The 14,771-nt window shown below is 38.0% G+C and overlaps 1 protein-coding gene across 1 annotated transcript; it reads left to right on the forward strand.

Annotated features, from left to right (window-relative positions):
• Positions 1–439: 439 nt before the first annotated feature.
• On the forward strand, positions 440–2,099 carry LOC139119661 (uncharacterized protein C14orf28 homolog). The gene is made up of 2 exons (XM_070683490.1): positions 440–1,634; positions 1,955–2,099. The coding sequence occupies exons 1-2, from the start codon at positions 997–999 to the stop codon at positions 2,052–2,054; spliced, it is 738 nt and encodes a 245-aa protein (XP_070539591.1). The 5' UTR covers positions 440–996; the 3' UTR covers positions 2,055–2,099.
• Positions 2,100–14,771: the final 12,672 nt, after the last annotated feature.

The raw sequence follows: 14,771 nt of genomic DNA on the forward strand, positions 1-14,771 counted from the left end.
CCCGCCTCGATCCATCGTCCTGGAACGCAGGACGTCGAGCTAACTTTAGGCAAAGCAGCGCTTGCAACGCAGCTCGTGAGCAGCAAAGTGTAAACAAAAAGTGATGTCATATATTAGTCCGCAAGGACAAGAGTGATGCGGCTTTGCGATCGCCAACCTGTCAAGGTATCACCGATTCTGTCCCAGCTGTTTAATAACGCATATTTAAAATTATGTACGTTCAAAAATACCTACTATGATTCGTATAATATTAATTTCAAGCATATATGAACGTTCCATAAGGTATATGATAAAACCTTTAGGGCCCTAATACGGCTTTTGCTGCCCTTGGTAGTACGCCGTACAGGCCCTCGCACGCTCGGGCCCTTCCGCTGTACGACCTCGGGCCACAAAAGCCGTATCAGGGCCGTAAAGATTAATACTGGATGGATGTGTACAAGCCAGTGGAATAGGATGTACTGATACATTAAGTGAAGGAAAACCATACGAGTATCATGAGTCTCATTCAACATCACATTGGATACAGAAAGATATTGAGTGGGTAAAACAACCAACCCCAGTGAAGAACAGTAAGCCATTTTCATATGAACGTCCAAGCAATGTACTGACCCATGAAAAACCAAACGATGCGGATTGTCTTAGAGTACAGCTAAAGAAGTCGATCGAAGATTGTGGCGCACCACAGCTAACATCAGAAACATCAGTGTCTGACAGGAAGGCAGAGTTATTCTAACTGTTAAAGATAGTAACAATACTCTGAGTGCAATACATGGCAAACTTGATGAATTTATAAAAACAAGTTCCACAGGTGATGATTTCAAAAGTACAGTTGAAGACCTGGCAAATAATCTGTATAATCAAAAAGTCTCAGCCTGTATTCATAAAGTTTCAACTACTGTCAAAAGACAACAGAATCTACAGAAGACTGTAGATGATCATGATTGGCAGATGTACTGGTAGTTACAAAAGAAATTTGTTGGCATTCCAGTTGGTGTTATGGATCTATATCTCAAAGATAAAATGAACATGATATCCAAAGAAATCAAGAAGAAGGGTTTCACAAAAGATATGAAAGCTGCAGTGATAACTCCTCACCACAAAAATTTGAAACCTGCAGCTGTACAAGAGACAATTGCCAAACCAGAAGCTGATGAACCATCAGCAACAGTAGTATTAAAGTCAAATAGTCAACAATGTTATTCACAGGTGTCTTTCCAATATGATATACCTCCATGGGGTGGACAATTATATTCAGAAGATAAAGATGTCAAATTAATGAACACATGCCCAATAGACAACTGTCTAACTATTTTCTACATTCTTCAACACCAGTGGGTAATAAATATATGGATGCTACCCCTAGACCAAGCAGTAAAAGATGCCCTTGCCAGTGTCATTGCTTACTTCAGTAATGGTCAGTACGCAGAAGGCAAGTGGGCCTGGATGTCTGAAAACATTGACTTCCCTGAAAGGTTCTTGGAAAAAGATGGCACAGTAAACTTATATGGTAATGAGGGTGACCTGTTTGTGAACAGACTAAAACCGCTACTGTCAATCACTCTTCAAAGTGTGTGCAATTCAACGAACTGTCCCAAAAAGATATCAAGAAATGTATTCAGCACAATCGTGTTAAGGTATGTACCGTATTATGAAGGATAATTGGAGACAGACTTTTCGATATATCTTCAATATGCCATGTAAGATTTCAATTTTTGATGTTCAATCTAAATCATCTAGTAAATGTATCAAAGATGTCTAATCCTGTCCCTGAATATTTCAACTGAAAAATATATCAAATTTGCTCAATTAAATTAAATATATTTACAAGTTTTCATGTTATATTTTTACATGCATTCGCTTGTAGTTTGTAAAAATGTTAGAAAATCAAGAAAAGTCTAAATTGCATGTAATTATTTAATCGTTATTCAATTCGTATTCATTTTTACTGTTATAGTGAGCCATCAACAAGTGACAACTTCTTAGAAATGGCTGAAAGACTGGGCTCATCCAAACCAGTCCTTATGCAATGCAGCTTTCAGAGAAATTCCAGTTAATACTTCTGCTGCAGTGAGAGGCACTGCATATGATGAAGATGGCCTGGAAATGTGAGTACATGAGTCAGTATCATATTAACATTTAAAAAAAACACACAAGCTAATACATGTAGTGCTACTGTTTCAAGAAATAATGTCAGTGGAAAATATGTCATCTATCTGTATAACACTTTGCATGTGTATAAAATAAAATACTGCATTTTTCTGTTACCCCAGAGAGAAATGGTATTGTGGAGGTACCCGATCTTGGAATGAATGAACATTTGTGCATTGGAATTCCACTTCTGTTGCCTCTCAGTGTGGACTATTTCTCAAGGAATAATATGATGAGTGACATTCCTTTATCCCTGAAAATATTTGGCCACAAGTAAGTTTTGTTTTCTCATTTGTACTAATATTTACTATTTGTGTTCCACCCTTGTCATGGATTCTGTGAAACTTGTTGTACCACTGTTACTCTTATGCATTGCTGAATAACACCTATTTCTGATATTCGGAATTTAGTTCAAGCAATAAAACAAATACACATGAAATTACCTGTTTTAATATTGCAATACATTATGAATAATGCTAATATTGTATAGTACCGGGTATTTGCTAGCTGTTTAATTATCTCTCCGTTTTTATAGTCACTCCTATGCTTCCAATCTTAATTCAAATTAATTTGTGTTTTTGATTACATAGGTTTGTTCTGCATGCTGCAATGTATTGGAATGGGTCACATTACACATGCAAGATATTTTCTTCTGGTTCATGGTACTACTACGATGGCTTAAAGGAAAGCAATACACAGGGGTCAGGAGTACAGCAATTCCAAGATCATTTAGCTCCTCAGGGATATTTTACCAGTTACCTCTTGTACATAAAAATTTAGGTAGCAGAAGTATGGTTGGTAGACATCTTTCATACAAACAGCTTGTTCTTTTTACTTGCACAGAATAAAATATGTATAGGTTCAGTTCAACCAATGATGTGGTTGGTATACAGTAGTTATGAACAAATGAACAACGCATTACAAACTTGATGACCAATAAAACAAAATTGCACTGCTACTCCATTTGAAAAAAAAATGATGCAAGTCTGACAGTAAAAAATAAAATTGCTGTCACTCTAACTGGAAAAAAAATTTGCTACCACACCCACTTCCTCCATACCCCCCCGAAATCAAATGGTTCTCCCCTAAATCAAACTGGCGAGAACATCAAATGTTTAATACTACCACTATCACTCAGAGCATCGATGTTTTTTACATCCATGCTCAGAGTCACGGTCACATCCCGGGGGTCACATAGTCGAAAATTCTGATCAAGGCAAGGATACTTCTTGTCCCGAAATCAGTCATAGACATTCAGGAGATAACTTTAATCATAGACTTCACTTTACTTTATTGCTCAACAACACACTCAAGGAGTGTGGTAAGGCAAAAATTACAAAACTCAACAAACACTAGATGAAGCTGGACAAATATCAATCAATTATGGACAATTCTATACAGTGAGAGTTTTCGAGTAAATGACGGTCAAACTCACAGCAATGCAGAACAAGAAATCCTTACAATTGCATTGATACTGACGGCGAAGTCACATCCGCGTTGAATCACGGTCCCTGCACAAATGTGGAGCCCTGGTTGAATGCAGTTTACAATTATTGCAGATCACGGTGTGCAGATATAATATCACTTCGTCAGTTACCTTTTACGACCGAGACTATGACATAAGCAAGTCATTATATTACAGTGATTAATAACAATAATACTCACTTACACTTGTCATGACATTGATCCTGATTCCGTGCATTGACTGAGAAAACCACGATCCCTCCACAAGAGCAACACAGCCAGTTCTTTTGTTATAGACCGTGTTTATATATCGTTGTTAATGGGGATAACCCCCAAGTTGAGAGGTGTTAATTTATGTTAGTCTGGTTCCCTGACCCATTTCCCCGGTAGAGGGCGTGGGGAAATATAGGGTCAGGTACCGGGTAGCCATCTTGAACAGAATTTTGTTCAAGATGGCGGAGGCTAGTCACCTGACAGAACATGCTGCAACAAATATGGCTGCTACCATGAAAACGCCGGTCAAAATTCGACTGAATCAGAATTATGTTCGAACACTGGTATCCGAACCAAAAACATTGGCACACGAGATGGAAATATAAACTGAAAGGATTAATCCAGAAGTGGGGCCTACGGGGAAATAGAGGTGATTTAAGGCTGGCTGTGATATCGATATCGCAGCAGTACTTGTGGCGTGTATCGAATGCGCTAGGGTCATTGAGGTCATCGCCGACTGTGGGGTGACCCCAATGACCAGAGCACATTCGATACACGCCACAAGTACTGCTGTGATATCACAGCTAATTGAAAGCAAACTTTGTTGGAACTGTGAACGACGATTGATTTCGATGGATAGAGTGGTGTCCGAATTTCTTGAAAAATGCCAGGCATCATGTAGACGTTCTAAAAGTATCAAGAGGTGTGCTAAATCACAGTGGCTAAATCATGGAGGTAAAAAGTCTTTCTTTCTACCTCCACGGCTTTGTGGTACAAACAAGAAGTTGGTGTCAAGTGAGCCAGAAAGTGCGAAACCCAAGAAACATGAGAAAAAGTTACAAGTGTTACTTTCATCCAATCACAGCTTGTTTTATTTTAACCCAATAGCGTCCATGTTTACATTAGCTGGTACCTGACCCTATATTTCCCACGCCCTCTACCGGGGAAATGGGTCAGGGAACCAGACAATTTATGTGGGTCAACATCGCATAAAATTATCATGCATAATGCCAGTTGTTCCCCCAGAATGCTGTGCGCTCCCTATTTGCGCATGCGTCGTAGGAGTTAAAGTTTATAAGCTTTGTGTTTACATCGTGACTAAACTTCAGCAACATCAGTGACAGGGGTTGTCTACATGTCCGTCCCCAGGGGTGAGTAGGTGTTTCGTTGTATTGCTAATAAAGATATATTCTACCAACCTTTGGTGTTTTGGTCTTAAACTTAGCACTGCCCTTGACAATCTTGCGTTAACGTTTTATCAACATGCTGCGTCTATTATCTGATGAGTTTTGAGTGCCTAATTAGCCAAAGTATATAACCAAAGGTAAATTACTAATCTGTGGACGCTCTCATCAGATTATCACCGGATTAACTTTGACAAAGTCAACAACAAACGCACCAGCAAGGTATAACTGGACCATAGGGAATTGCAACAAAGTCAGTCCCCAGGGGTAGGGGTGTCTTGTCTAAGGACAGGGTTCTTCCTGCTATGGTTTATTTTATTTTAATATGTTTTACTATGATATATATTGCCAATAAAGAGTTATATTACCAACCTTTCTTTGCAGCTTTGGTGTCTTTGTCTTATGTTAGCGCTGGTTTTGTAGCGATTTCTTTTTTCGTATTTACGTCCTTTGACAATCTTTAGCGAAGTTTCGTCACTGTGTTGCGTCTATTATCTTACCAGTTTGATTGCGTAATTCGCTAAGGCAAGCAAGGGTAGTAATTTAGTCTACCGGTATTATCTGAGGAGTTTGAGTGCCTAATTTGCCAAAGTAAACGAGGTAAATTACTAATCTGTGGACGCAGTCACCAGATTATCACCGGATTAACTTTGACAGAGTCAACAACGTACGCACCAGCAAGGTATAACTGAAGACCTTGCTGGTGCGTTCGTTGTTGACTTTGTCAAAGTTAATCCGGTGATAATCTGATGAGAGCGTCCACAGATTAGTAATTTACCTTTGGTTACTTTGGCTAATTAGGCACTCAAACTCATCAGATAATAGACGCAGCATGTTGATAAAACGTATACGCAAGATTGTCAAGGGCAGTGCTAAGCTAAGACCGAAACACCAAAGGCTGGTAGAATATATCTTTATTAGCGATACAACGAAACACCTACCCACCCTTGGGGACGGACATGTAGACAACCGCATGTGATTGGACATCGGTTTTGGAAGAAGAAGATGATGTCCCTGAGGTTGATGCCAAATCAACTTCAAATGGAAATTTAGCAGCGGCACGCACGACTTCCACTGTCTTCCGATGCCCACAGTGCAGTAAGCAGTGCAAAAGTGCGAGCGGTTTCAGAGGTCATAGAACGTCCACCAGACTTCCAACATCAAAGGTAACTTTAAATATTTTCATGTCAAATTAACGTGGGTTGAAAGATTTTAACTGAAAGCCAGATTTCTTTGTTTGCATCACATTTTGGTTCCATACGGATTATTGCACAGGCGCTCCTTAGCTGGGTAGTCTGCTAAGTAGATCGATTTTTGGATCGATCTATTGATCCCGTAGTCGATATGCCCGCCACTGCAACCTAAATACTCACTAAATTTAGGTTGCAGTGGCGGGCATATCGACTACGGGATCAATAGATCGATCCGAAAATCGATCTACTTAGCAGACTACCCAGTTATGGAGCGCCTGTGGATTATTGGGGTTTGGCGTACGTTGGACCATGAAACATACATTTTTTTAAAAATTTAGTCTCAGCATTTTAATTTTAATTTTTTATTGTTTATTTGTGAATATGGCAATATACAGAATTGTTTATTTTTTTCAGAAACTCTCAATGGCAAGTTACCCGAGGAAACAAATTCCAAGAACAAAAGACATTCAGGTATGTTATGAATTTCATTTACACATTTTTATTTCAGTGTGTACCCTGAAACTGGGCAGAACCTTTAGCATAAGAGTACTGTGATTACATCGATGTCTTCAGCCAATGCATTGCTGACCTCAGATTTATTTCATGAAAAAATAGTGCAATAAAAAGTACAACAACATGGTGATATGAATTTGACTGCACAAGTCAAGCACACCAAAGCAATTTTCAGTTTTGTTTGAAGAAATATCCTGCATGGATCATTTTGTGTTGCAAGTCTTTAGTGAAGTGGCTTGTCAAGTTTTAAGACAAGTAGAAATGTGCCTATTACCAGTCAGTCACATGACAGTATTATTTAATTAGTGGAAAATATCTAGATCTGATTGTATCTGTAAATTTTTGTCTAGGTTCCCTCGGACACAGTATGTTGTATAAGAAAAGTGATCTTGAACAACAGATGCTTGACTTAATTGTGAAGAAATGTGTTACCATTGCCAGTGATGAAAACTTGGCCTTTGATGGGCACTGCAGTGTCTTTGGAAACAGATTTGGGGAAGTGTCTTGCTGTTGAGCTGAAATCAGAGAAAATGGAAACCCAAGCCATGGATTTGTTGTGTGATAAATTGTGGGAATCTGTCTGCTAGCGAACACTTGACTTTATTTTCCAGTCAGTCAGAGGAGATATGGCACACATTCTTTAACATGTGGGTTGATGACAGTGTAACACAGAATGTGATGACATGTTTTATGAGTGCCCTTACAACATGTTCTTACAAATGTGAAGAGAGGAGCTTGTTCCATTTTACAAGGTTATTTTTATTTGAAATAGAATGCTTAGCCAGGGCTCACTGTGCAAAGGTTGAAGAGACTTTAACAACAGAAGTTCTCCCTATAACCAGTGACGAAAAGCAGGCATTACGTTACTTTGCTGGATACACTGCATATAAATTTAGGAAACAATTACAAAAGAAGGATGGTAGTTTGTACATATCAATTTTGAATGATATGCAAGAAGACAAGACAGTCAGTGGTGGTGACATGTCAGAAACCGAAGGATCATGGTTATATGCACAGGACGGGAAGGACTTTTCAGAGTAACCGATATAGCGTTTCAAGTTTTTATGGAGATTGAACCTGTATATATGCAAGCGCCACCTCAATGTTTCACACATATCAAAGTTGTCTAACAGCCAAGGTATAAATCAGCCAATTATTGATGAGATTTTGGCAAGCAAGAAGATCAATGCTCTGTGGTGTAGTGTAATCAGAAATCATCCTTACTGATGACAATGATTGCAAAGTTGTATGTACAAGTACGATATTTTCATTTTGCAATAGCATTGTCGAATAGTTGAAAACAAAAGCAAATGTACTGATCTTTCAAATAAGAACAACTGCCGCCCAATTGCTCTAACTTGTTTGTCCTCTATGATATTTGAATACATTCTCCAAAACAGGTGTGATAACCCCATTTACATACCACAGACAATCAATATGGTTTAAAAGGGTACATGGTACCGTTATGTGTATTTTTTTACTGAAAGAAACTATCAGATACTACATACAAAACGGGAGCTCAATTTTTGTTTGCTTCCTTGACGCAGAAAAAGCGTTTGGTAGAATCAACCATTGGACCCTTCTTAAGAAACTGATTGGTAGTACCTGCTTATATCGTCCGCCTTTTGACAAACTGGTTTGGCTCTCAACAATTCTGTGTCCGTTGGTCTAACTCTCTCTCGATTTCATTTAATGTTGTGAATGGAGTACGCCACGAAATCCTTTCACCCTTTCTTTTTAATGTCTATATTGACGCACTGAATACAAGGCTTTCTGATGCTGGAGAGGGTTTCGAAGTGGGTGGGATCATGATGAACAATCTTTCTTACGCTGATGAAATGGGTATTGCCACGCCGTCCATCAAAGGTCTCTGCAGTGAGATTTGTGAAAACTACGCTTCTGACCACAATATTAAAAATAATTCACGAAAATCCAAGTGTATCCATTTTAAATTGTCGACCAAGCTTTCTACTGTTCTCCAGTCAAGCTGTGTGATGTTTCTCTTTAATTTGTTCCAAAGTTTGTTTACCTAGGCCATATTTTCACATGTGAATTACGTGATGACAAAGACATTCTAAGGCAACGTAGAGCTCTGTGTTGCAGGGCTAGTATGCTTCTCAGAAAGTTTAACTCCTGTTCAGTTGATGTTAAATATTGAGTTTTTAAACGTTTGTAATGACATTTACTCTAATTACCGGTACTTATGGTCTGATTTTAATGTAAGTGCTACTCGTAGCATCATTGTGTGTCACAACAATGCATTTCATAGACTGTTTGGCTATCCAAGAAACACTAGTGCCTCAAAGGTGTTCGTTCACCATTCAGTAAACTGTTTCTCAGTTTTAAGGAGAAGAACAACGTACAACTTTAGTAGTGTTTGCAAAGAAGTAATTATGTATTGATTTATAGACTTCTTGTAAGTGACATGAGCTTTAACGGACTTCAAGCCCACTGGGCAAATATTTTATATTAATTGTGCTTTATTTTACTGTCTTGTCATGAACTTTTTTTTCCAATTTTTTTTGCTCTTTTTCTCTTTGCTCTTTTTTTGGACGTTTTTGAAAGTCTGAAATAAGTAATAATAATAATAATAATAAGATTTGATCGCCAGACCAAAGCCAGAACTGTCATCTACAGTGGTAATTAAAAGTAACCACTCATATTCTTCTCTTTATTTTTAACACCTAATACTGCCTATGATACTTACTGTATGGTTTTCCATTTGCAAAGATTGGACAGTACTGAGCATGTTATTTATTGTGGTTTTAATATTTGTAAAGATTGTTTTAGTTGAAAATAAATTACATGTAAATGTAACAAGTACTTCTGTTTGTTTTTCATTGCATTTCACTAGTCTTGACCCAAAAGTGATCCCTTGACCCAAAAGTAATGTCAGCTTGGGTATGTTTCAATTAATTTTGAAATTTCAACATTCAAGATTCCCCATTTCACAAATATAAGTTGCTCTTACTTCCCAAACTAAATAGTTTTCTGCCAGAAACATGTCCTTATATAGTAAGCTCAATGTCTGATTTGGATTTTATCATGGATCTGTTGTTCTTTTCCTCTTAGGTAGTGGTGTGTTGTTGATTACTTCTTCCACAGTTCTCTTGAATCGCCCTGTGTTCCGTGTTACTGAATGCAGATGGTGGGACTTCTTGAATCTGATAGCATTTTCTTGGTATCCAAAGGCCGGGACTGTAGGATCATTGTTGGCACTTCCCCTGTGATGACTTATTGAAGTGTGCCTCCAGTGGATCCTGACAGCTTTTCACTTAAAAAGTATTCCACTCCATTCTGCAGAAGGTATTTCATCACTTCAACGAAGGAATTCACTGCAAAATAAAAACGCAGGAAAAGAAACATTTTAGTATCACAGAATACAAGTTGTCATGACCAATACCCATACAAATTTGCCCAATACACAACTGACATATTTGTATAGCAGTCCAAGGTCACTCCATACACAGTCAATATCAGTCATTTTGGACAAACAAATTAATTCACCACTTTACTTCATTCAATTTTGTCCTATATTATTAAAGCTACGAACTGGGCATTTTAACATGTTTTAAGTCCAGTGTTTCATCTGGGATGGCATCAAAAGGGAGTTTCCCCCTTTGCCAGAATATTTAGATGTAATTCTACGCTGGCAAGAGGAGGCTGCAATAATCTCCAGTGAGTGACTGGCATCATTTCAGAGGTGCAGGTCACCATTTGACAAATCGTTAGAGAGTGCCAACATGCCAACAGAGGATGAATCCCACCATTGCACTTTTTAGATAAAACACTACATGTTACAAATACTGTCCATTTCATGATTTTGAAAAGTACAGTTGGTACCAGAAAAAAAGCACTGAGAAATGGTTAAATGTTTTCCTGACTCAGGTGTCCTATTTGACAGTGTGTTAAATCATTTATTTCATACCTGTCATTTTCAATCCTTCAAGAGTCTGCCAGCTAAGCATCATTTTAGCCTATTGTGCTCTGGTAAATCCACCTGGCCTTGTCCTCACCCTTTCTTCCTACTCATCAAAATACCCCTAAAAGTCATTCTGTAACCACTGCAATAAAAGAAGTATTTTGCTGTCTGGTGATAGTACTTATGGGTAATACATGTAGGTATTTAAGATGGAAATGTACAATGTGTGCATGCTTGCAAAATAGATACATATTGACAGATTTACACACAGATAGAAAACCACAGGCAGATTACAGTACCGGTAGAGACAATGTCATGTGTGGTACTTGACAGTAAATTACAAGATAATGCAAAATGGTCAGATTCAGTACGAGGTATAATGTCAAAGTCGTTCACACACTCAAAGAAATCAACAGACATGATCATGTAATCCACAACGCTGGCTCCCAAGGCTGTTGCACAAGTAAAATTCCCAACACTATCACTGCCAGCCCTGCCATTCAAAAAATGTATGTCCATTCCTTTACATAAATCAATCAATACTTTGCCAGCAGGTGTAACCACGTCATCCTTTGACCGACGTGGACTGTCAAAAACACTTGGGACATAATTTACAATTTCCAATACCAGAATGTGTGCTATTGAATCGTCAAGTGTACCTGTTCTGGCGTTGAAATCTCCTGCCAAAATAATATTATTACTGCCACACACATTAACCAGATAATCATCTAATTTAACTATCTCTTCTAAAGAGTTGTCAGGACGTAAATAGCAACAACAAAAAGTAACATTATTATGAGAAGAAAACAATGAATTTTCAAACTGTAGGAAAACACAATTTTCTAAAATGTCAGTTTTACAACTTATGATTTTGTTGAAAATCCACTTTTTGACATAAACCGCAATACCGCCGCTGGGACGCCCTTTTTTAGAGCGTTTAACAGCAGGATATATGAATACTTTATCATCAGAAAGAAAATTTACTTTATCGTCTTTTACACAAAATGTCTCTAGTAAGCAAACAATATCATATTTCGCACACAAGCAAGAAAATTCTGGATTACCAAATATTCCTTTTAAGTCCTCTGATGTTCCATACCAACAGAGAAAGTGACCTGACATCTTTACAGTATGGGCCGTGACCACATCCCTATTCAGTGCTTTCACCTCGAAAAATGTACGCACGTTCCGATATCTGCCCAGTCTCTTCATTGACACAAAACGCGCGTTTACAGTACTGTGCTTCCTTTACGACAAGTTTGTCATATTGCAAATAAGCTTTCATGTCTCTATTAGCTTTGACAAGAGAACGTCGAAGATCTGATAGTTTGCCACTTATGTCCCGTATTCTTCTTGTTATTATTATTATTATTAATCTTTATTTAAACTCGATAACTCCATAGGTGAAACACCTCTTTTCGTGGAGGTCGAATAGACAAAAGAAAGTCATAAAACACTTTACAGCACAAACATGAAAAGACAAAAAACACACAAGAACAAATAGATATAAAAAACTACGAAAAGGCATCAGACAAGTAAGTATTATACAAAAAGTTGTTACAAGATTTCTTAAAACTAGTCAGTGACTCAGAGTCCCTTATTGATTTGGGGAGATTGTTATATTCATCCACACCCGCAACTGACAAGGTGTTCTGATAGAGAAGTGTACGTGCCTTGGGAACTTTAAGGAGATTCTGATTGGAAGAACGAAGTGATCTAGAAGGGATGTAATTATTGAACAAACTGGTTATGTAGTCGGGGGTTAGATTGTGAGTTGCTCTGTAAATTTGGGCCATACGGTTACAACGGAGTTTCAAGTTAATAGGCAGCCAATGAAGCTGGGTATACATTTGAAAAGTGGAAAGAGGCGGAACAATGTCAAGAATAAGTCTCATTGCATAATCATTGTATAATCTTCACTGATAGAAATGTTCGTGTGCTTCAACTTGTAAGCCTTACGAAGAGTCTGTTCTTTGTCTTTGTAATTTCTGAACATGGCGACGACAGGTTTGGACCCGCGAACAGATGGTGCGTTTGGAATTCTATGCACGCGTTCGAGCTCCACGATGTCTTCCATCCCAAGATTATCATGAATAATTCGCTTTACATTTTCTTCTGATTCGGCCCATGTTTCACTATCCCCATTCTGTGACACACCAAAAAACTGTCATACATCGGTTTGCACGTTTGAAAATTCAGGAAAGACACACATTAGGTGTGTACAGGCTACATAATATCTCTTCTGCACATTTGACAATGTAGTGTTGGGTCGACATAGAAGTTGTTATAATCTGCTTGCACGTTTGTCATTTTTGACATGTTTGGAACCACACACATTAAAATTACCTCTGCACATTACACATATTAGTGTCAGGACACATATGTCATAATAGACCTATTTCTGACAACTTCTTTGTCATACACCAAATTTCAGACTTGCAGAGGAAATATGTATCATGTACATGTAACATGTAAATTATGTAATGAGTACTTTTGGCAAAACATTACCGTATCTGCAGTGAATCATAGAGCTGTGCAGAGAGAGTGGAATAAGTCATTCAGATGTACATCTCTTGTATGAGCGTGTCATGACACAAATTGTTTCTCTGTTTCTAGAAAAAGGAAGTCATGCACTGGAAGTCATGGTATATTTAGCAGACCTAGATGACAACACGTACAAGCTGCTGGAAGAAATACTCACTGGGCACGGGTATGAAAAGGCCAAACATCAAAAAGACAGGCGGGCAGCAAAATCAGACATCCCTAACTACATATTTTGTCCCCTAAAAGCCCTGGACAGAGAGACAGTCCTAAGCAATGTTAACGGACTTGTATGACAGAAAATTTGCACTTTGTGAATTCCACAAAGAAGCTCAACAGAGAACTTTGCAGAAAACTTTTATACAGAATATGAACTTGTCATCATGGGACGTAGCAGTGGCAGAATTCCCTGAGGAAACAAAAAGAGAAAACCTATTGAGATTCACCCATGAATCTTTTCGGCCACATGTTCCATCAGTTTTCCTTAATTACTGCAACAGACTACGAGTGGAAAGGCAAGAAAGCTGTCCAACCAATAGTGACAAGCAATTTACCATTGTTAGTAAAGAGAGAATAAAAGCGATCATACGACATGGGGCCATGTTCTGAAACTCACACCTGAGGACATGATTCAGATGACGGGACATGAGACCGGATTCGACTTGGCCATACTTGATGTGCCAAAGGTAAGGTTTTGTCGAAAAAATAATGTAATTGTTTATTGTATTGAAAATTTTAATCATAACAAGAACAAAAAACAACATTGCCACACTACCTCTTTACCTGCTTGAAATACATGTACTACAGGCTGTAGAAGCGAAAGGGACATGTAATTAGCAGTATTTTGGCAATTTTCTGTGACTCCAAACTGGGTAACAATCAAGATAAATTGAGATTATCCTGATTACAGGTTTCTTTTGCGTAACAAGGTCAAGGCCTAATATAGATGACATATGCATCTAGTTTTGGTTTACACAAGATTATTCAAATAGTCCCAAAGAGTGAAAACACGAGACCCACAAAACAACTTTGTTGTGCCAAGAATATGTATTCAACAAATGTGTTCCAAATTATAGACACTGAAAAAGCCTTCATGCAGCAATGATAATGTTGTAAGAAAACGTACTTGGTATTCAAATATTCTTCATTTTGATTAAGAATTGTATTTATTTTGCTATTCCTTACTGAGCATGGGATTATTTTGTTTGGTTAATGACTTGATTGGCTTCCTGTCAAAGGATAGCAAATGAGATACAAATACATAAAGGCGGCCCATCTGTAAAATTCCCCTTGTTGAGAACCCTAATGTTTATATACCGGTACATATGCAGGTATCTCCTTCAGATAACTTCAAAAGAGATATAAATGAGAATGTCCAAGCATTCAGAGTTAGTGTAATCAATCTACTGGTAGATGCCCTTCTGTGAAGTGTAGGCAATTCTTATTCACCAGTGTAAGTCTTATTTGTGCGCAAATTAGATATATTGAAATTGGAGCAATTGGTAGCTGTCATAATGTTCAAGACAACATTAACACACTTGTTCAAGACTCCATAATCATAAGGTTGGACACACATGTAACTTGTTACAACTG

Source organism: Ptychodera flava, chromosome 20 (assembly GCF_041260155.1).
Source record: "Ptychodera flava strain L36383 chromosome 20, AS_Pfla_20210202, whole genome shotgun sequence".
Taxonomy (NCBI): Eukaryota; Metazoa; Hemichordata; class Enteropneusta; family Ptychoderidae; genus Ptychodera; species Ptychodera flava.

Coding starts and splice junctions, on each gene's coding strand:
- LOC139119661 (XM_070683490.1), top strand. CDS start 997: ATGGATCTATATCTCAAAGATAAAATGAACATGATATCCAAAGAAATC. Junction 1,635..1,954: donor TTCAGCACAATCGTGTTAAG/GTATGTACCGTA, acceptor TTACTGTTATAG/TGAGCCATCAACAAGTGACA.